This window comes from Leptopilina boulardi, unplaced genomic scaffold, assembly GCF_019393585.1.
Source record: "Leptopilina boulardi isolate dan_hultmark-lab unplaced genomic scaffold, ZJU_Lbou_2.1 LbouV2_123, whole genome shotgun sequence".
In the NCBI taxonomy this organism is placed as follows: domain Eukaryota; kingdom Metazoa; phylum Arthropoda; class Insecta; order Hymenoptera; family Figitidae; genus Leptopilina; species Leptopilina boulardi.
Genome location: NW_026137667.1, coordinates 4,648,353 through 4,673,387, shown reverse-complemented (window position 1 = coordinate 4,673,387; position 25,035 = coordinate 4,648,353). Strand labels below are relative to the sequence as shown.

General features: G+C 22.6%; 1 protein-coding gene across 1 annotated transcript in view; it reads right to left on the bottom strand.

Moving 5' to 3' along the window:
• LOC127287865 (tRNA dimethylallyltransferase) overlaps positions 1-21,786 on the bottom strand; it is a 71,149-nt gene extending 49,363 nt beyond the window's left edge. The window contains exons 1-3 of the mRNA XM_051315002.1: positions 21,629-21,786; positions 7,809-7,946; positions 6,770-7,014 (exon numbers count right to left, since the gene is read on the bottom strand). Coding sequence (XP_051170959.1) covers positions 6,770-7,014; positions 7,809-7,946; positions 21,629-21,769 — 524 coding nt within the window. The 5' untranslated portion in view covers positions 21,770-21,786. The remainder of the gene's footprint in view (positions 1-6,769; positions 7,015-7,808; positions 7,947-21,628) is intronic.
• Between the last annotated feature and the right edge of the window lie 3,249 nt (positions 21,787-25,035).

The window sequence follows — 25,035 nt, the reverse complement described above, 5'->3', positions numbered from 1 at the left end:
GATGAAAATTTGAATTGTTAAATAGAAATTAAGTTAAATAAATATTCTGTCCATTCAATATTCATTCATAAAAATCAATAATAATAACAATATTATAAAAAATAATACACAGAAAAGAAATTTATTTGATTCAAATAATTAGTTACTTGTTTAAATAAATTGTATACAATTTTAAACTTGATCAAATAAAATATTTATTTGTATTAAATAATTATTTTCTGAGTCGTATTTATTTTAAATACAGAAATTATTGATTCGAATAAAGTTTATTTGATTCGAAAAAAAAAAGTTATTGATCCAAATGAATATTTATTTGATAACAGACAAGTAACCGATTATTTGAACTAAATTTTTTTTTTTCAGTATATTAATAATAATAATAAAATAAAAAAAAATCAAAATCTGATATTCTTAAATTGCATAAAATGAAATTTTTTCCTAAATAATTAAAATAAATTCACATTAAAATTTGGTTAAATAAAAATTAGTTTAAATTTAAGTTAATGAAAATTCGATTTAATATTAAATAAAAATTCTTTTTCAAATAAAATTACATAATTTCAAGGCAGGATTGTCACAGAATTTTTTCTTTTTCACTGATTACCAATCAGAATTAAAATTTTTTCCCTGATCCTAATGAAAATATTTTCACGAGGTTTTTAATTAAAAAAAAAAAAAAATTATAATATTTAGAAGCAAAAGTTTGAATTAAAAATTTCAAAACTTATAATTTTAGTAGAATTTCTAGAAATTTTAATATTTTTCCAGCAAATTTTCATAAAATTCCCAGACTTTTCCCTGATTTCCCTGACCTGTGGCAATCCTGTAATAAGAATTCAAAATTAAAATGATTATAAAATTCAAATTTTTTGCAAATCGAGAAATTTTATAAATTAATGAATAATAATAATAATAGTAATAATAATAATAATGATAATAATTAACAATAAACAATATAAAATTGAAGGACACGAAAATTAATAGAATGACAAGAGTTTAATGAAAAGTATATTCTTTGATGTAGCTTTATGTAGCGACATTAACTTGACTGCGGTCATTTAATGTTCGAACCAAATACAGTTCAACTCGTTTACCAAGAAATTATCGCGAGTTGTGCGAAAGCTTTTAAAAAGAAGAAAATTGCCGCACCGTCGGGTCTTGATTAAGAGAAGACATTTGCTTCGAAAGTATAAGCATTTTTAAAAGAGATGAACATTAAATTGAAAGAAAAAAAAAACCTCTTCTTCATGAAAAAGAAGGGAAAGTAAATTAAAAAAAGAAGATTATAATAAAAATTATCAAATAAATTATAATTTTTTTTATACAAAAAAAAATTATTTTTTCTATTAAATAAATTAAAATTTATTTACTATATAATTATTAATTACTGTTCTAGAACATTTGGACATTAAATAAAAACATACAATGTCGAATTGACTGGCTACCTGCTGTTTTAAATCTCTCCTATATAATATCGAGTATATACATATATAGAAATACAGTTGAACCGGCAAATATCTTTTATGAATTTACTAGTCATGAACACGACTCGTTATCACCAAGAAATCTCAGTCTCAAATATTCATTTTATGTAATTTAAATATTTGCAACTCGTGATACGTTATTCCTATATATAAATTCAAATCTATATTAATAAAAATGGTTAAAACAAATATTGAACTGGTTTTTCATATATATAGTAATAGTGATGATTTCAAATGATTCTTGAGGAAAGAGAAAAAAAAAAGAGAGAGAAAGAGAATTTTCAATAAAACTGTCAAATGCGTTATCATAACATTATCACTGATCAGGAATAAAAGATACGCTTATCTTACACGTAATTAGTATCTTCATTATCAAATATGAAAATTTCTGAGCAAACCTCAAGTGACATAATATCAAAATTATATATCTCATTTCTCGAAGAACGATATATATATATATAGTCATAACACAGTTCAATGTCTAAAAATTAATTTTTGAAATTAAGAAAGAAAAAATAGAAAATTTTTTTTTTCTATCGAATTTAAAAACAATGAATATCAAAAATAAGAAAATATATTCATAAAATTCGAGAAAAAAAAATTAAAACCTAATAGTTTTTTAAGCTTTGATATTATACTAGGAATATATAGAAACGAAACACACCTTTATGATGAAAGCCATGGACCAAAAGTGAAGGTCGTGTGTGTTGTGTTCGTTTGCGAATATTGCCGAGCCTTCAAATAGATATATATATATATATATATGTACCCACGTGCCACAAGAGTCGTGCAGATCGACGACATAGGGAAACCTGAATGTCCTCCACGTGGCTCACGTATATACTATATGTTAATACGCGAGAAAAAAAAAAAAAAAAAAAAAAAAAAAAATGATGACACAAAAAAAATTCAGATCAAATCACGAGATTTTTCTCAGTTCAAGATAATAATTACATTGAATCCTCTCAGTGGCCTTTTCCACTAAACCAGGGTTGGACGTTTAAAAGGTTAATTAAATTAAATTTATTATTATATTCTATTATAAATTATTAATTTTATATAATTATATTATTTTTTTTATTACTATAGATATTATATTTAATAATAAATAAATAAAATAATTAAATAAAAATGATTGATAATTTTTGTGATAAAAAAAATAGAAATTTGTAGGAGGCAAAGCGAGATAAAAAAAAACTCAATTTAATAAAATTAAGAATATAATGAAATAAATATTAATTAAACTATATACGCACTTTTATATAATATGAGCAAATAGAACGTTTTTCCTAAGCGCATTTAATAAATATAAACGAAACAAAATGTGTCACACGACCTATGTGTGGTTTTGCCTTTCTACTGTGCAAGATTTACAGGAAATGTTTCGAGATAATCAAACCGATAATCTATATAAAAGTCTCGCTTGTTGCAAAGTAAGTCCTTATGGCATACAGCTCGACTTTCCGCGTCAAAGCATCGACTCTTATCCTAATAAAAGTCTCTCTATACTATAATATTAATCTGAAACGGAAGCGACAAATTGCTGAGCAATTATTTTTCAAAATGGCAACAATTTTTTATTATTTTTTTTTTTTTGAGGAAGTTATATTCAATTGTATACGTCAAAAATTATTATCTTTTCACACCAATATTCCCTTTTCTCTTTTTTTTTTTAACAAACTAAATTATTTAATTTTTTTTTTTATTCAACGGTTGAAATTTGCAGCTGGTATTAACAATTTACACATGACCTGACCCAACTCTCAGAATTGCAACCCACAATATGTTTTTGCGAATTGGATGACAAAAAAGAAAAAGATGTTTTGCACCTGCCTTTTGGGTAGCCATATTGTGAAAGTTTATCGTTCGTTCGTGAATGATTGACTCGTGTGCCCTAATTGAACATCGAGTTTAAGATAAGAGAAGAAATTCTATTTTTTTTTTTTTTTTTTGGGAAATTAATATTCGAAAGAAGAAATATAAGAAATTTCAAGAATATATATATATTCCAAAGTGAATGTTTGCAATTTCATTTCCATTTAAAATACATTTCAAAATTTACACTGATACTAGTATATAGAGATACATTTGAGAATAAATTAGATTAAACGAAGGAGATCTCTAAAAAGAAGAAAATGAAGAAATAATTCTGGAATGCGTAAATGAAAATAACTTAATATTTTTGCAAATATCATAATTTTTGAAAATTAAATATAAAACAAGATTTTAATAATTACAGTCAGCTAAATAAGACATTTAAATGCAAATATATATTGAAAGAAATCGTAAAATAACATAAAAGCTCATCAATTTTCATCTAATTAACGACACAAGAATTGCGAATTCTTCTTAAAATGTTCAGGTTTTATTATCATCATTTCGATATAAAAGGAAAAAAAGAATTTTTTTTTTTAAACATAAATTGATAATAACAAAAAAAAATATATATATATATAAATAGTAAAGAAGAAATTAATACAAATTTCCGTATCGAAAATTTTTTTATTTAACCTAATTCTTACTAATCAGAAATTTTATATAACTCAATTTTTATTTAGCCTAATTTTTCTTTACGGGAATTTCTATTTAACCGAATTTTTATAACACAAATTTTCTACTTCTTATAATTTCTTATTTAACCAAATTTTCACTAAATCTTCTTCCATTTAACCTAATTTTTAATTTAGCAAAAATTTTATTAATCGTTCTTTATCAGAATTTTTATTTAACAAAATTCTTTATTAAATAAATTCCTAATTAATCAAATTCTAATATAACTAAGTTTTCATTTTTAATTCATATTAAATAGAATTTTCATTTAGCCGAATTTTTATTTAGCAAAATCGTTCTTTATCGGAATTTTTATTTAACCAAATTCTTTATTAAATAAACTCCTAATTAATCAAATTCTAATATAACTAAATTTTCATTTTTAATTCATATTAAATAGAATTTTCATTTAGCCGAATTTTTATTTAGCAAAATTTTTTTTTAATCGTTCTTTATCAGAATTTTTATTTAACCAAATTCTTTATTAAATAAATTCCTAATTAATCAAATTCTAATATAACTAAGTTTTCATTTTTAATTCATATTAAATAGAATTTTTATTTAGCCGAATTTTTATGTAGCAAAAACGTTCTTTATCGGAATTTTTATTTAACCAAATTCTTTATTAAATAAATTTCTAATTAATCAAATTCTAATATAACTAAATTTTCATTTTTAATTCATATTAAATAGAATTTTTATTTAGCCGAGTTTTTTTTAAATCAATTTCAATTTTACTAAATTTCTATATTTAACCGAATTATTAATTAACAATTTTTTCATTTAACCTAATTCTTATTTAGCCGAATTTTGATTCAGTGAAATCTGTTATTTAAAAATTTGACTACAAATTCTTTTAAATTCAGCTAAATGTAATGAAAATAATAAAATTATATTTAATTAAGAATTCGGTTCAATAAAAATTTGATATTAATTAAAATTAATAAGTTTTAGAGAATACGTCTTCTATTAAGAGATCAAAGTCAAAAATGTGTAAATGAACCAAAAATAAAAGAATTGCTTTTAAATCCAGTATTTAAAAAAAATATATATATCCGAAAATTGAGACAGTTTTTTAAAGTATACGTTGTAAAATTAAGAATTAGCGAACATTTTTTTTTTTTTTTCATAATTTTCGTTAGTAAATTATCCAAGATTATGGTTTAAAGTCAGCTTTCTTATATACATATATATATAATATATAAGCAAAAATATATATATAGCACTAAAGAATCTGAGTGGAATGAATGTCTTAAAAAAATTAATATGCTAGGGAAAAATAATGCTTCCTTCAAACTGGCATGGGTGCATATTGATCACCTGTTTTAACATCGTCATGGACGAAAATTACTTTTACATTCTCATCACTTACATTTCGGGCGAAGCGTAAAAATGTATGAGCTCCTAAAAAATTTCCAAGATCTAAATGAAAAAAAAAAAAAAAATCGCCTCGACACGTGCGAACCAAGGTCAAGTTAAATTTGTAAAACTCGAGTATATATTCTATTTTTCACGTCTTTTAAATATAATTGTCCGTGTCTTCTTTTTAATAAGTGAAAATAATTTAAAACTTCGAAAAATTGTCCTTTGAAGTAAATTTTCTTTTTTTTTTTCACAAAAAATTGTTTTCTTTTATTAAAGAGCGGCATTTTTATTATTTCGCATTATAAATCGATTTTTTTTACGATCGTGAATAATAGGTATAAATATAAAAGTGAATTGGTTTCAAAAAATATGAAAATTTCATCAATTTGGTATGAAAAAAAAAATAATAAATACAATGCTCGTTATTTAGATAAATTGAATTTTTCTCTATTCTTTATAAGATTTGGAGCATCATTTTGAATTCGATGCGCTATATATCGTTCACTTTTGAGATTGTTATCCAACCCTTATAAGCACGTGTATTAAAACCGATTACGCGCTGAGCAATTTTCGGTAATCATCATTCGATTGATAAGCATCAAATCTAAACTATCAGATCTTTTTATTTTTATTTTTTTTAATTCCTCAATTCCCAATAATATCAAAAAGCCCAGGTGTTTTGTTCGAAACTTAATTAATTTCCATTTTAAATTAAATTCAGCAAATTGTTTATCTTATCAATATTATTAATTTTGCCAAGAAAAAAAATTCCAACTATGAAGCAAAATAATATTTCATTTTTTTCTTTTTAAAATGAAAATTAATAAAAATTTACTTTTTAATAATTAAAGAAAAAAAAAAAAAAAAAAAAAAAAAAGGGGAAGGAAATTCAAAGCACGTGTCTTAAAATATATGAATCATTTGCAATATATATTCAAATGTTCTGAAATTAGAAAATTAAGCGGTTGGTTACAGTTTTGAATTTTAGTTTAAATTTGAAGACATTCATTTTGCATATTCATTAAACCATCAATCGTTTGGTCAACTCTTGTGTAATTGAAGGAAATGTGCTGTCTGCTTTATCATGCTTAACTGTGTCGAATAATTAATTATTCAAATATTTAAGAACAATGGAGAGTAAAATTAACAACTCGCAAACCAAATTTATCTAAAGCAATACCAATATCCGTTTTCTATTTTTATAAGCCTATTTTCATTTTTTTATTTTCTTTTTTAATTTTTACTTTTTATTTAAATAATATTTTTAATTATTTTAATTATTATTTAATTGAAATATAATTGAATTTTTCTTCTGGCAATTATTAATAATTGTAGAATTGAGAAAAAAAAATAAATAAATTTTCAATTACCTTATCACCTTTCGTCGATTATTTGGATGAAGACATTGCGCCATTTTTGGATCGACTTGTGCCAATTTTTTATGTAGCTCTTCATTTGTTTCAGAAGTGTTCAATCTCGGTTTTTTTGTCTGTTGATCATTGTCACTTGACTCTTCAGGATCATCTATTAAAATCTGCCACAATAATGCTTCAATATAATAGTTGGTACCACCTACAATAATTGGCAATTTTTTTCTGCTCATCAAATTGTCAATCTAAATTGGTTAAGAAATACAATAAAAAAAAACAGTTATTTTCGACAAATCGTTCAATTTATTATTAAATTTTTTTAAAAATAGAATTAATATTTAAAAAAAAGGAATTTTTATTTTTATTTTAATAAATATTCTTTAATTTAGAATACTAATTTAATTAGATGTTATTTATAAAGTTTAAAAAGAAAAAATTCATAATACTATTTTCTTTTAATTAGCACAGGTAATATTCAACTACGATGCAAAGAATCTTTATAGTTGACATCAGCAGTTTCGTTAAAGTAGTGAATTTAAGACCTCGATCGTATTTCATTACACCAAAGATAATAATCATTCGTTGAAGTGATATTCAACACTTAAATATATAAATGCGCGACGTACATAAAGTACACTTTCTATAACGAGTAATTTTTTATTTTTACTTTATTTTTTTTTTTTAAACATTCAAAGACATTTAACATTTCGCAAACAATAAATTAATAAATTAAAGAAAATTAATTTTTCAAAAATACTAATTTTAGAGCAAATTATTTTTAAATATTCAATATAAAAAAATTTATTATATTTTTAAAAATAAGGAAAAAAAAATTGTCATAATTTTACGAAATGTCAAAATTTTGATAACTAACTTTTGTTTCGATTTAATTGAAAATTTCAAGAATTTAATCTCATTGAAATTAATAATTATAACTATGTTAGTGACAAAAATGAAAAAAAATTTAAACGGGTTTTGCCTCAAGGACTTAAATATATATATATATATATGTTTTCGATTTTAAACAGTGAAAGGATACGACAGAAAGAGCTCGATTCCTAAACTCAACGACTGTATAATTGACCAATGGATCCACAATGTCTATCATATGATGTGGTGCTTGTAATCTTTCTTCTCTTGTGACTTTCGCTGTGATGATGTCCAATCCCTTGTACACCTGGGGGCATATAAAATTTATGATTATCAAAATGAAAATCCCATAATTCAGGCTCTCTCCCTCCCTCTCTCTCTCTTTCTTTCTCAAGAAAAAGAGAGATCTCTCTCGCGATTTCCTTATCTCTCTCTCTCTCTCTCTTTCCTCTCTCGCGTGTGCTGTGCAGACATCGTCAGCCATGCGTGCAAATTCTATCTCTTGAACCAGGATTATAAATCGTTTATACATTCACATACTTAATTATCAATAGACTTTCATACTATAAAGTCAAGTCGTTAATTTCTCATTACTTTGTACTCTTTTATTGCTTTAATATTTCAAATTTCATTTAGTTTTTGAATTTAACAGTAATAGAGTATATAAAAAGTTATAAATAAAAAAAAAAAAATAAAATCATTTCTTCTAAATTGAGTTCAAGTTATTTTATAAACAAGAACACATTTCATTATTCTTGGCATGTTGAATATCTTTGTGAATTGCACATTTAAAACCAGAATTATTATTATTATTAAAAATTACAAGAGTTATAAGGACATTAATTTTAATTTTTTATCAGTTTCTTTAAACAGTTTCTATTAATCATTTAATTCAATTTCCTTTATTTTAATTTTATTACTCAATTAACTGTTCTAGCTTTTTTTTTAAAAGCCAATATTTCTTTGGTTTTAAAAAAAAAATTCTTTTTTGTATAAAAAAAATTTTAAATATAAAAAATTTATATATAAAAAATAACTGTAAAGAATAGAACAATAAATTTTTTTTCTATGAAATTAATGTATAAATTGCAATAAAAAAAAATATTGGAGAAAAATTTGGTTTCAAATAAAACAAATTATATATATATATATATATATCAACCTGAGGAAAGTTTCAAAACCCTCTTTCAAATATGAACTGTATCGCAAAACCGGTGTAAACCTGTTTCAACATTCGGAATTCCCTCTCTTTTCCTTTTTGCTCTCGTTATCACTTCGTTAGCGCACTGATGGGGCTTTTCGGGCAGATCGTTTGTAATCTTCTAAATTTTACTTCGAAAAAAGAAAAAAAAAAAAAAAATTGAATTGTCGCCACTTTTTCCTTGAAACATAAATTATTTGACGAAATTTTGTTTTAATTTAACTAATTTTAACATTGGAATTTTAAAATAATCTATACTCGGTGGAAAAAAAATATAAATTACAAATTTTTGAAGCAAATAAATATGATTTCAATTATTATTCAGGGTCTTAAAACGTTAATTAATTTATGATCAATAATAATTAATTATTGATCTATTTTTATTATATTAATATTCTTTTAATATTATTGTTTTTTTTCCATTTAAATATTTAGTAAATTATTTTTGAATACAGAAAGTAATATTTTATAATAAAATTTTGAATTTAAGTTGTAAATAATTTTTTTCTTCATTTAAACGTGTTTCTTTTTTCAATTTCGTCAATAATTCATTTCTAGACCATCGGCAAAAATTTTGGAAAAAATGAGATAAAAATCTTGATGACTTCAACAAAAAAAAAAAAAAATTTAAATAGGAAAACTTCGTTTTCTTTTCTTTTTTTGAAGATAAACATCTTTTCGACGACTTGTATTGTAAACGTTCGATAAAGATTTTTCTAGATTTGTAATATATGATAGGTTTGATTTTCTACTGGGTGTCGTCCTTGTCGTCGTCGTCGTTGTCGGTTTTGCAGTCTTCGACCACTTTTAAAAGCCGCGAGCTTTTTGATGTTGCAGTTGACATTCCTGCCTACTAGTATATATGTAGTTAAGTTGAGAAACTGGTTTTAAAACTGAACCTTTCTCCAAAGATATGAGAGACTTGATACTGAACTGAATGGTCACGCGGTCTTCCTAGACGTTCCGCTTCATTCATCAGCTTTTCTTATATATACATACATAAGAGAGAATGGTTTTACGATCGGAGACGTTTTGTATGAAGTAATGTTTCTTAAACAGCTGATTTCCTCCTTCACATTTTTTTTTTTTTCTATATAAAAATGACAAACTTTAATCCCCTTGTATTTCTTTCATTTTTTTTTTGTTTTCAGTTCTTAATCTTGTTTTGCTACCTTCAAACATCCGTGATTGATAATAATGACACTAAAAATAAAAAATAAAAATAATAATTATTATAATTTTCCAATTAATATTAATATTTTTGATTTTAATTGCAGTAATTATTATTTTCCCCTTATTAATTTTACAAATGTATTTAAAAATAATTTATTATTTTATAAATGTACCAATTCGCGAAGGAATTAAAAATGAAAGATAAAAAAAAGTAGTTTGTAGCAAAATTGATAAATTAGAATGAACATAAATTATATGTTGCTACATTGTCGAAAACATATAATTATTATCAATTTCGAATGATTTGGAAGTTCATTAAAAGACCAGATAAATGAAATAAGATTTATATATTCTTCACTGTACCCAATCATTCTTATCAACAAGTTTAATTTTAGAATATAAGTATATTTTTTATTTCTCTCAAGAAATTTGGTAAAAAAAAAAAAATTCTTTCTAATTAACACTAAAAATGTCCTAATAAGCGAATAATATAAAAAAATCTTCAAATTTCTAAAGCAAATAATTATTATTCCAAAAGAATTTTCTCAAAAAAAAAAGAAAATAAAATTCGGTTAAAAAAACACGAAGTGAAAAATTAAATAAACGACAGTGGAGGAAACAGTCCCAATTTTTTTTCTCTCTATTCATTTTTTCGCAAAGGAGAATTTTTCACAGAAATCAAAAAGAAAATTTTCTTTTTTTTTTACTAATTTCAAATATTTGTAAAATATAAAAATTTGTCGGAAATAAAAAAAAGGATTTTTTACGATATCAAAGAGAGCTACTTCCTGGACTTCAAGGTCATTACAATGAACCGTGTGGCGAGTCTCTCGATGGCAAAAGGGAAGACAAGTAAAGCTAGTAAACTGTATATACCAGACCAGTATTATATAGAGGAAGTGAGAGAAAAAAAGGACAGCAAAATAAACTATATAAAGTGCGATAAAGAAAAGAAAATGTTCTCTTGTACAAGTTCTAACGTGTTTCAAGCATGACGACCGAAGAAGGGGGTTTTGGAGGGAGAAGGGGGGTAAGATGAAGGTCCCCTCGAGAATCTGGTCTACTTGGGGTGACGATCAGAAAAAAGGTCCTTATTCATCTCCATCTTCTTTTATCTACAGGGAGAGCCATTTTATATAAAATGTATCGTCCTTAGATATAATTTACCGTTACTATATATATATATATATATAAACCATGCACAACTTTCATTGATCTGATTGACATGAAAACGCGTGCGGTATTCACATATCGCAGCTGTTTCTCAATCTTCAATGATAAAAAATACACAATTTTGAAATATACGAATTTTTTCCACAAAAAAAAAAAAAATCAAAATAATTTCACGAGTGAAAATTTTTGACTTTTTCAAAAAAAATTCTTTTGATTTTGTAAATTTTTTTTTTTCCAATTTAAAAAAGAATTGTTCACACGAACTTTCGTTTTCTCCGTGCAATTAAAAAATTATCTTTTTCAAATTTTGAAAAAAAAAAAAAATGAAAATATACGAGCGATAACAAAAATGGTAAAAATTAAAATAGTAGATAGAAGAAAAAAATGTTTCAACTTCAAAAGACTTCCAATCAATCAAAAATAATCTAAAATCAACAAAAATGAGGTAACAAAAAGAAAAACATTTTTTCTTAGAGGGGAAAAATTAGTATACACCTTTTTTTTTTGGAAAAAAGATGTCAATCATAGAAAATGAAGTTTAGTCTTTAAAAAAAAGAAGTTGGCGGAGAAGGATTAAAATTTCTATAATCTGAAAATTAATGGTTTCAAAAAAAAATTCCACTTTTTTGAAAATTATCAACGCATCAAAAAAAAAAAGGATATTTTTAATTTAGAAATATAATCTCGATTACTATTTAAGAATATAAATAAACTGAAAAAAAATTTTTATTTGATTCAAATAATCGGTTATTTGACTATTATTATCAAACAAATATTTACTTGAAACAAATAATTTTTATTTGAATTAAATAAATTTTATTTGAATTAAATAAATTTTATTTGGACAAATAATTTCTCTATTTGAATGAAATACTATTTAATTAATTGAAATATAATAATTATTTAATAAAAATAAATATTTATTTAATAATAGTCAAGTAATCGATTATTTGGATCAAATAATTTTTTTCCAGTGTATATAACTACATTTTGATCGTAATATTAAAATAATTTATTTTTAAATTTATTTTTTCATCATACACTTTTGAATTTTTATAATATATAATAATAATAATAATAATTATTATTATAATATAATTATAATAATAATTATTATTATTATATTATTATAATAATAATTATTATTATCCCCCATTTATTTTCTTTTAATCTTTAACAATAATTGTTTATAATATAAAATCCAAATTAGTATATGCTTCATTTAGAAAAAATTAATTTACAATAATTAATTAGAATTAACTTATAATAATTAATTCAAATTAAATAATAGTAATTAATTAGAATTAATTGATAATAGTTGATTACAATTAATTTCTGATAATTAATTAATGTAAAAATAAATTTAAAAAAAAAATCTGATTTCAATAAAAATAATTCTATTGAAAATAAAAAAATTTGATTTAAGAAAAAAATCATGATTTCCATTAGTTCTAATTGAATGGTGAATTTCGAAAAGGGCTCAACTCGAAAAAGCGTGTCATTTTCGCATAACAATCGATAGTGAAAATGACTCTTAGCCTTTTTAGAGTTGAGCCCTTTTCGAAATTCACCATTCAATTAAAAATATCGTTTTTTTTTGGTGAATAAAAAATAAAAATAAATTAATAAAAATAATTAATAAAAATTTTGGTGTAATTAAATTTTGATCAGGACATCAATATATGAGAAGAAAGTAAGTTTAAGGACGCAATCGCGTGAACCTTTTCAAAATTATGTCCTTGATAGTGACATATGTAGCTACTCGAGCGTATCCGACAGGTAGGTACTCGATAATTGATAGAAGCATGCTCATGCCATTTCTACTCGTGTAGGCGCGAACATTTAAAAGACCTGTATATTTCTTTCATTCTACGTAGCACACGAGATCGTCGAACTCTATAAGGTCGGACATTTATTTATTTTTTTTTTTTTTGCAAGAAAAAGCTCTCGAGACTCGACAAATGACTACTTCAGTTTTTCTCTTATATATATATATATACATATATAGATGGGCAATCATCGAATTTCACTTCTTTCGTCTGTGCGTATAAAATATCGTCTCACTACAAAAGAAAAAGGAAATATTTAATTTGAAATTTCATTTCTTAAAATTAATTTTATTTCTTAAAATTAATTTTATTAATAATATTAATAAATTAATTTTATTTCTTAAAATTAATTAATTTAATTTAATCGAATTTACATTTGGTAGAATTATTATGTATTTTATTTACAAAATTTGCACGCGATGATGAGCACAAATTTATATATCGTACGATGAGAAATTTTTTTTTTTATATATATAATTGAAGAAAAAAAAAAATTTTTTTATCACATGAATGAGATAAAGTTTTTCGGTCAGCAACAGGGGAGATATAAGAAGATTATTATTATATAGACCATTTATATATATATATATATATATGGGAACGATTCAAAATTCTATAATATTTAATATAATTTTTTCTAGAGGAATAATATATGTCTTAGAACTATAATAGATAAAGACACGGTGCGATATCACAATTTATATATTAAATAGAAATATATATATTAAAATAAAATATATTTCACAAAAATTCGGTTAACATAAAAATTCTGTTAAATGAAACATTAAATAAAAATTCTATTTTAAAAAAATTCAGTTTAATATTATAATTTTTTTTTATAGAAATTAATATTTTTTGCAAAAAAAAAAAAAAAAAAAAAAATAATACATCTAAAATTAATTATATGGAAAATGATTAATATTAATAAGCCATTGGATAAATAGAAGTTAATTTATGAGCCAAAAGTTCTGAACGTTTAAATGAACAAAATATTTTTTTCAATCTATAATGTATTAAAAATTATGTTAATGTAAAATAAAATAGTAAATTAAACAAATATTAAAATATTAAATTACTAACTTCTTTTTAGATATTTAAAACAATATTTTTTAATAAAATTCATACTTAATGAAGTTACAAAAAAAAAAATTTGTTCATTTCAACGTTCAAAACTTTTGGGTCATGTTAATTTTTTTTTTTTGGGAAATAAAAATTAAATATAAAATGAATTTTAGAAAAATAATTCGAAATAATTTTTTTTTTTTTAGTTGCAAAAATAAATTGTACTGATTCAAGTTTAAGTTTATTGCAAGCTATATTTTTTAATTTTGGGAAATTTTATTTATTTTTTTTTTGGGGAAATAAAAATTAAATCTAAAATGAATTTTAGAAAAATAATTCGAATTTCAGATGTAAAACAAAAAATAATATTAAGAGTTGCAAAAAAAAATCGAAATAATTTTTTTTTTTTAGTTGCAAAAGTAATTTGTACTGATTCAAGTTTAAGTTTATTGCAAGCTATATAGAAAGCTAATTTAAATTTATTCATATAGGAAAGTTGTACCAATATATCGCATTAGTGGTGTCGTTTGCATGAAAACTAGTAAGCGAAGACGGTCTCAGATCGAAGTTCTTTAAAAGTCTATAAGAGTGTGGTTGAGCAACCTTTCTTTAATCTTTAAGCGTATATGTCGCATATTGCATCTCTCTCTCTCTCTCTCTTTCTCCCTTACTCTTACCCGGATGCCTTACATCAGTATCGCAACTAGGGCGTGGCGAAATTGACATCTGCACAGGCGCGTGATCTTTAGGGGATTCAATCTGATATCAATGATGTTAGAATTATTCTCTCTCAAAAAAAAAAAAAAAAAAATTATTTATCTTCACTTAAAGTACTCGAGATAAGTTTCTCCATTTGTCACTATAACTTTGTACTCGAGTTCAATGGAACCGAATAAAATAGATAATTTCATGTTCTTATAACCATAAACTTGAATATTAAGAACCATATATATTATACATTTTATTAACTATGCCTTTGAAAATATATAATAAATATAAATATATCTATATATAATAAATATAAAATTCTAAAAAATTAAGAAAGACAAAATAAATAAAAAAAAAAAGTTTTTAGCAAATTAAAGGGCAGGAAAAAAAATTCCTATCCTCAGGAGAGGTGTAATTTGAAAAACTGTTCTCTAACCTACCACAAATATAATAATTCTGGTTTGATTATTTCTAATAGGAACCTGTTTTTTTCTCAGCCTTGAATCTAGATTCGTGGAAAAAAAAGAATATTCTAATTTCTCGAAAAAATTAAAATTTTTTTTTTCCCATTCATAAAAAAATTTTAAATTAATTAAAAATTAGAATAAATTACAAAAATAATTTTAATTTTTTAATAAATAGAAATTGAACTTTAATTACCTATATTTGATTAAAAGAAATTAATGAATTTTATTGAAATTTTTTTTTAAAAAGAGCCTCTTTTAGCGATTTTTATTTTTAATGATTTGCAAAAAAAAAAAAAAAAACAATATTGCTTATGAATGGGTTACATGGTTAAAGTGAGCATATACCTAGAGGCCATTAGCCACGTAGATTCTTACTAATTGCATGAGACGTTAAGTGGATCGCCAGACGTTAGTAAGTAATAAGTCTCACTGGGTAAACAGGTATATCGAATGATCCATAAACGTGTTCTTTAAAAACTTTTTAACGGGCGTACTTTCTCGTTATTGCGGCTTGTGATATGAGTTTGCTTATTGGATATGTCAATTAATCATTAATGCTAAGTATTCTTTCGTCTTTTAAAAAAAAAAAGAAAAAAAAAGTAGCGCAAAAAAAAAGGTTTAAGAATACCAATAGAAATTTATGAAATACTTTTACTATACAATTTCAGTTTATTCAAATAATAAAACTTTAAAAGTTTCTAATTTATAAATATTATTGAAAATTACAAATTTCGCAAAAAAGGAAAATTAAATTATTATTTTCAATCTACAAATTTTTCAAGTTTCTATGTTGTAAATAAATATCATTTAAGAAAAAAAAAATCGTTTAACTAGTTTATTAGCGAAAAAAAAACTTTCTACAAATACTTTATAATCGATGATGTAAAACTATTTTCGTCTGTTGAAATAACTATTTTAGTGCCAAAACCTATACATTAAACTTTATAAGATTGAAAATTATATAGCAAGTAGTAAATTCTTTTTTTTCGGATCAAATTTTTTTTTAATTTTGCAGTCTGCTCGTTCAAAGACTAAATAATATATTTATTTTCTAAAACTATTTTTGTCTTATTTTTATTTCAATTTTAAATTATTTTTAATTAAAAAAAGAATCATTTTTTTTTAATATTTTTTTTTCTAAAAAATATATTTTCTAAAAATTTATATTTTATTTTTATTATTACTCTCTAAATCTGAATTAGTAAAAATGTTTACTAATTTGAATTAGTGACTCACTTTTTGCTTCTGAATTAGTAAAATTTTACTAATTAGTATATTTACTTATTAGTATATTATTAGTAACTTTTACTAACAATTAGTAAAATTTAACTAATTCTAAAGCAAAAAGTGAGTCACTAATTCAAATTAGTAAACATTTTTACTAATTCAGATTTAGAGAGTATATTGTAATAATTTAAATAAAATAATTATTTAATTTCCTTTTTTGGGATTAAGAGAAAATTTCCAAAAATGTACAAAAAAAAAAAATATTTTTTGTATACACAATTCATTCACGTGAAAAATAGTATATAACTGTTAAATGTCAATTAGATAATTGTGTGTGTGAATGTATATTGCCAAAACTATATAAATGTACATGTATTTCGTATATACACAGGTATTTGATATAGATTGGGTTAGCGGCTTCTTTGACATTTAAAAAACCGGGTTCGCTGACCACTTATGGCTCAACTGTATAAGTGATCGAGTCCAAGAAATTCTTCAACGTGTATGTATATATATATATATAATGGGTGATATATGCCTTCAAGATAAATCAGATATATTTCCAATTCCCATCGAAAAAAGTCGAAAAAAAAAAATTTTTTGTAAAAAAAAACTGCTTCAAATATTCAAAAATCAATAATAGTAACCGAAAACTTTTATAGATTTTTTTTACCATAGAATTAATTTTATTTTTCAATTTTCAGTTGAAAAGAGAAAAAATAAATTTTTATTTATTAAATTTTGAAAAATTTCAAACCACATTTGAATTATTGAAAATAAAGTAACACAATGCAATGGCATGCTGATTGCTGAGTCATGAAATACATGTGAGAGGAATGTATATATATACTGATGGAATGTCAATCGTGTTTTTTAGATTATCAGCCTCGTCATTTTGACACTTTTTTTTTTTTTTTTTTGCCAATAACTGTTCATTACGTACAGGTATAAAAATTTTTTTGATTTCAATTTTTTTTCAATTTCAATCATTTTTTTGATTAATAGAAAAAAAAATAATCCACAGGCGAATCAAAAAAAAAAAAAAAAAAAATTATCTCAAAAAAATACAAAAGAAAATAGAAATAAATTTTCTATTTTTTTAATTAAAAAAAAAAAATTTAAGTTAAAAATATATTTTTTGGAAAATAAAATTTATTGAACTGCTGTTTCAAATTTCCAAAACGATTTAAAGAACAAAACTGAAGAGTTTAAATTACAAATTCATATATCGAATTACTTGGAGAGTAAGCACTCTTTTGTATAAGAGGCGAGAGAGAGAAAGAGAGAGAGAGAGAAAGGGAGGAAGAGATCAATGTAATTAGTACATATATTCGAACTAGCTAATCATTTGAGTTCTAGGTTCATGACTTTAACCTTGACAAACTGGAAATGCGGCCTTGCGGTGCACATTGCGCAACTATATATTCCATACGAGAGAGGTCGACGACTACTTCAATGTGTCGTCGTTCTCTCCATCCGTGAAAAGCCCTCACCAAGATATATACTCATTCAATCGATTTTCAAAGACGACGAGAGATAACTAGAATTACTTTCAATATAGAAAAAATGATAGGAGATAACATTTTTTGTCAAAGAAAGATTAATCAAAGAAATTGAAAAGAAAAAAAAAACCTCCCAATTTATTCTTATCCATACAAAAAAAAAAACCTTATCTTTTCAATAAATTCTCTTTTTTATTACAAAATTCGAAAAAAAATAATTTTATTGTATTACCGATTTAGAAGGAAAAAAAAACAATCATTGATATTTAAAATTAACTTTGCGGAGAAGAAAAAACAAATAGGAAAAATTTGCTATTTTAAAAAAATTTATGTATTTTTAAATATATATATAAATTCTCCGGGGATTATTTGTGTTTAATTTATACGACAAATTCTTTCATTTTATACAATAAAGCGTGATTTACAAACCACAGAAATGTTAAAAGGGGGGAAAAAATATATATATTTCGAATTGATTAAGTAATATAATAATATTCTTCCGAAAATTATATAATTTTTCAAGAATTGAAGGGACTTTTGATATAAAAATAAAATTTAAGGGTCATTCAAAAAGACCCAAATCAAGATATTCAATGTAAAAAAAAGTCACGGTCGTTCACGACATGTGTTTAAAACAAAAAAAAAAAAAAAAAAAAAAAAAGAAAGAAAAAACTTAAGAACATTTATATGTATATCGTAGAGGGTCGATGGCCTGGTATATATTTCTTGTTGCGTATTTCTATCTTTACTATTACGCATCACCTTTTTTTACAAACACACACACAAGTCGGAAACAGGAAACAAATTTTATATATATTATATTAAAACTATATACTGATTCAAGAATAAAGAAAAATTGTCTTGAGCACGTGGAGAATGGTCCGAAATTCAATGAACCGAATAAAACATTTTCAAACTGAAGGTTACACATATACTATATATGTATATATATAAATCCCTCATTTAATTACCCGAAATGATTTAAAAGAAGATTACAAATACCCATATAAATAAATTTAAGAAAATTATATTTTGATACAAGATTTCATCATTCAAATATTATAGGCGAAAAAAAAAAAGAATTTATTTTAAAAATAAAAAAAATAATCAAAAATGAATAAAAAAAAAAAAGAATTAAAAAATATATCGGAATAAATATTTATTTGATTTAAAATAAATTTAATTAACTTCAATTTCAAAAATTTTTTTTACATTTTTTTTTTTAAATTTAATTGAGAAAAAAATATTTTATTAACAGATTGATTTGTGATTTTTTTGTGAAAGCAGTTAAAAAAATTATCAAATTTAAAAAAAATTACAAAAAAAAACCCCTGAATTTTTTTTTCCAGGTAAAATTGAAATAAAAGTTATACAAAAATTATATTTATATAGAAAATTGTAACCGCACTGTTATTAGGTTATCTCTTTTAGAGAAAGTTCAATGAAATAGTTTAAAGATAAATATTTGAATATACAATATTATATGCCAACTTTCAACATATTATTACCATTTCATTTATATAGAATGAAAAATAAATACATAAAATAATTATAGAAAGACAAAAGAAAAATAACTGGTATATAAAATAAAAATATTTATTATTCTACTATTTTACTATTCTATTTTAATTTTTAGTTTTCTAATTAAGAGAGTAATTATAATGTAAAAATCCAAAAAGATGTAAATGGAGAGAAATAATAAATAAATATTTATGTAAGAAAAAAAAAAAATATTTTGTATAGACATTGAATTGAATCGAATATTTTGCACAATTTTCATTTAACCGAATTTTCAAAAATATTACAAGAGGGCGAAAATGAAAAAAAGGAATTTTTTTTTTTTTGAAAAAAAACGTAGAAGTGAATTATTTTGTAATTTTTGTATCATGAATATTACTTTTGTGTGTATGTAGAAAATGAAATGCGAATCGAAAAGATGAATATTTCCGGTGGAAATTTCATAACAATACACACACACAAATGCGAAAAAAAAGAAAAAAAAAAAAAAACGAGTGAAATTTCATTAAAATGTTCAATCGAGTTCGTTCTCACGAATCAACGATTGTTTTACAAATGCGTATCACGTACACGAGCCATCGAGTACGTTGAAACTACTCTGAATTCAAGGACTAGCTTTTTTTTTACATACTACTTCTATATACGCTTGAACCCGAACTATGAACGAATTAACTTACAACTTGTCACATGATAGCGTAAAAATGTTTCTACAATTATAAAAGACCTTCTTCTTTCAATCTTATATATATCATCACACGACAATAAAAAAAAAACCTATAAAAAGAAAACTAGGCTGACACAAAAAAAAAGTTATCATAAATTTTTTCTTCGATCAATTTTATGAAGAAATTCCCTTTAAGAAAATTATCAAAAGAAATATCGTTAATTATAGAATAAATATTTTATCTATTATTCCCTGTGAGAAACGGAGAGAGAGAGAGAGAAAAATAAAAAATACAAAAGGTCAATTGACAGAACATTCATAGTATATTCATATGTCAATTGATTCAGCAGGAAGTTCTTCCGTTCTTCTCTCGTGTCTTTGTCTTTATAGTAATAGCAGCAGAAGGAAATAATTTAAACGAAGGACATACGTTTCTGAATTACTAACACAACCCCCTCCATTGGCATCCAAACGAATGATAAGATTAAAAAAGTGGGCTGAAAAATACAAATCTATTAAGATTCTTAATTTATAAACTTCTTCCGGCCCCACCACGTGATTCATATTCATTTATTTTAAATATACATATATAGATATGCATTTAAATCGAAAGAAGAGCGATTAAATAATCATGATGCTGGGATAATTATTTACAAAAAAAAAAAAAAATTCTCGGCACAGATTTAGTTTTCGAGAACAATTAATATTCATTGGTATTAAAAAAGCAAAAGCAAATAAGATGATACTGTAAATATACAGTAAAAAGCAGAATTTTTTTAATTTATATCAAAACATAATATAAATTTTTTTTTTTTAAAGAGAAAAGAAAAAAAACTTCAGGCTTAATAATAATTATATCTGAAGTGCTTTTCTCTATTTGTAGTTAATTAAGCGTATTAATAATAATTATAACTCCAATTATATATTATCAGTAATTATAATAGGTATTTATAATTATTATAATCACATTTAATAAAGCGGAAAATCAATATTAGCGGAAAGAAAAATTCCAAAGCAATAATGAGAACAATAGACACATTAGAGGTTATGAAAAATCCACAGCATTGTATATATATATATATATATCTATATACATTTTGCCACAATCATTTTATCATTTATAGCAATAAATTCAATCATTTTCATAAAGCAAATATTTATAACTTAATGGAATAAAATTCCTATAAAAAAGAATAAAATTTGCAATTATCTCAAGGTCAAATTTTACACCCACTATGCAAAAAAAAAAAAAAGGAAAAATTTTCTCTGAATTCACATGTACATTTTTCCTAATTAAAGCAAAAAAAAGCACAGTTGATAAATACAAAAAACTATTATTTTGTTTGAATGTAAAAATTTGATACAAAAAGAAAACAAAAAAAAAAATACGATATCGACCTCGTGGTGTCAAGATACAATGCGCGTGAATCTTATATATTAATAAAATAAAGAATTATAATCTTACCTGCATACTGTCAGCTGATATAATTTCTCCAGAAAATTTTTGTGCCAGTTGTATACTTAATTTTGTTTTTCCAGAACCTGTAGCACCAAGAATCACAAGAATTGGAACACGAGACATTTCTTTCTCACAAATATCCGCCATTACTGTTATTAACTGTAACGGCGCATGCGCGCAATTGCTCACATATCACGTGACTTCTGTGCGCACTCGAATTTAAATTCAAAAATCATATTAACTTAAAATCAATATTATTAAGTTAATCTTTTCAAAAACAAAACAAATATATAATTCGAATGAAATAAATAAAATAGAAAATAAACAATATTTTATAAATAAATATATATTTTAATAATTTAAAATAGAGAAATTATTAAAATTAAAAAACATGTTTAATAAAAAGTAAAAATTGTAATTATTAAAAAAAAAGAAAAAAAAATGCAATTTGTAATTATTGGAAAATTAAGATGTAATATGCGTATGAACGAATTAGTAAATATTGAAAAAAAAGAAAATTAAAAAAGATTCTCGTTTCTAGGTAAACAGAGTTCTTTATGTCATTTTTTCTTGCAAACACACTTATGAAAATTAATGTTGAAAGTAAACATATAAGACTAGTTGCTTAGCCTTGGCTGATTTTTGTGTTCTAAAGGTTCTTGTGATTAGACAAAAAAAAATATATATATATATATATAATGCAAACCAGCTGTTTATTTATAAACAATTTTATTTTTTTAAAAAATATTATTTTCAAAATATTTCTTAATTAATTATTAATAATTAAAAATAGAAAATAAAAATTAATTACTTTATATAAACAATTTTATTTTTTTAAAAATATTATTTTCAAAATATTTCTTAATTAATTATTAATAATTAAAAATAGAAAATAAAAATTAATTACTGTATATAAACAATTTTATTTTTTTAAAAAATATTATTTTCAAAATATTTCTTAATTAATTATTAATAATTAAAAATAGAAAATAAAAATTAATTACTGTAAAAATTTAATTAAAAATTAATAATTAATTAATTAATTATAAAAAATATAATTTTATATATTATATAAATGTTTATACTTAATAGTTAATTTTAATTTTTTTTATTTTTTAATTAAAATGATCTCTTAATTTACTAATTAAATAATAATTTTTAAATTTGCATTTTAAAATCATTTCTGGTCACAATCTTATATAAAATTTGTTGGCTATTAATAAAAGAAAATAAATTCCATGACTCATTGGTAATCTCAATTTAAGAAGCTTACATTAGTCAAGATCATTTCAAAGAAACAGACTCATTGCAAAGTTTTTTTTTTCATGACACATCGAATAACATTTTAAAAAAAAAAAGATCCTTCGTTAATTAACAAAAAAAATAATTATTCTGAATTTTTCTAAGAAACAGTATATTTGTCAGAGGTGTTGAACTCAATTTTTTTTTTGAATTCTAATTTATTCATATTTTATTTTTAATTTAAATATAGTAATTTTTTTTCTCATTTTTAGATAAAAATAGAATTTTTTTTTTATTGCAATTAACAAGTTATAAATTAAATAATTAAAAATATAAGGACAAAGGGAAAAAGGAATCGAAAACACATTAAATAAATGATACATCTTTTATTTATATATTCATATAAATATATATAATACATAAATACGTATACATAAAATGTCTATGTAATTATATATATTTATACACTATAATATTTTGAAATATAAACGTCAAGGAACTGTTTGAGCCATACAAAAAAGAAACGACGACAAAAGATATACAATATTCTTCAAAATCTTTTATCAAAAAATTCGTGGCAACTTTTATTTTATATATATATAAAAAAAAAAAAACGAGAAAAAAAGGATATTTAAAAGTCCACTGCACCAACCAAAATGATCAACGACTATATATTGTTTTTTTTTTTTTTTTTTTTTATTAAAATTTTCTTAAAAAAAAAAAAATTTTTTTTTAGTCATTGATTATTTGGCGGGGAAAAAAGCATATAACAACCGTAAAACTTAAGTACAACAAAATTTTTAATTTTTTTTTTTTTTTTCATTTTTTTACTTTTATAAATTTTTATTACAAACAAGCGCGTTCTTTTCCTGTACAATAATATATAATAAATGTATAAATATTACTTCTAGCATTAGTTTTAACTTCTGGTATAAACATTATTTTTCTTTATAGTAATCTATACGTTCTTTTTTGTGTATCGCTTAAATTTCGCTTAAAAGCGACATTTTTACACAATGTTTTTTTTTTTTTTTTTTTTTTATTTTCTTTTCCTATTATATCTGGCAAAAAAAAAATATATATATATATATTTATAATATGTATAAACTCTTAAATAAGCAAGTGCTGTGAGAAGTGCAATCAAAAAATCGTCGAGTAAAAAATTCATTCAGAAATCAAAAATAAAATCTGAACAAGCATCATAAAACATAATAAGATTACAAAAAAAAAGGGACAAATGTCAACGGTTTAAATTTTCATATTTATATATAGTTTATATATTTCAAAATGCTTAATTATTAAAGATTTCATAAGAAATAATTTTTATTTTTCGATTTCTTATATATATATATATAAAATGAAAAAATGAGTCAAACATCATTTAAATAGCATAATTTGTTTCTTTTTGCAAATTTTCTGATCTATTTTATTTTTTTCCATTTCTTTTTTTATTTTAAACAATTTTTTTTAAATATATATATATATATATATATATATATATATATAGAAATCAGGCATACCTGAAAACGTATAAAAATAAAATGACAAATACAAATATCGCTCTATTATTATTAAAAAAAAAAAAAAACCTAACATTATGTAAACAATATAATTAATCTAATTCTCTAATTTTTTTTCATTATTCATTTTTTTAACGTTTCTTTGAAAAAATCCAATCACACGTGTACAAGCGTTCAATTCTTTTTTTTTTTTTTATTTATTCACTCAAACTCATTTTGCTTTTCATAATTATTCTTAACAAGCGCTTTTAATCAGTTATAAAATGTATCCATTTTTTTTCATATATATATTTTTTTTTTTTTTTTTTAGTTGATGTAAAAAAAATTATTTTGAGTAAAGTGAAATGAAATATGAAAAAAAAAATTCATTAAGTTTTAATTTTATTTAAATTAATTATTTTTCCCATTTTATATGAATTTTTTAACTAAATAATTAAATTTGATATTTAGTTAATAAATTTTTTTGTCATCACTTTTGGTTTTTTATTTATCGAATTAATAACTGTACTACGTGACTGGCAGGTACGTTTTACACTTTTTTTTTTCTTTTTTCCTTTTTTTTTTTTTTTTTTTTTGAATACGATGAAACGCGATTTTTGAATATCTCTCCCTAATAAATTAATGAGTTAAAACATTTTATTTGTGCTAGTA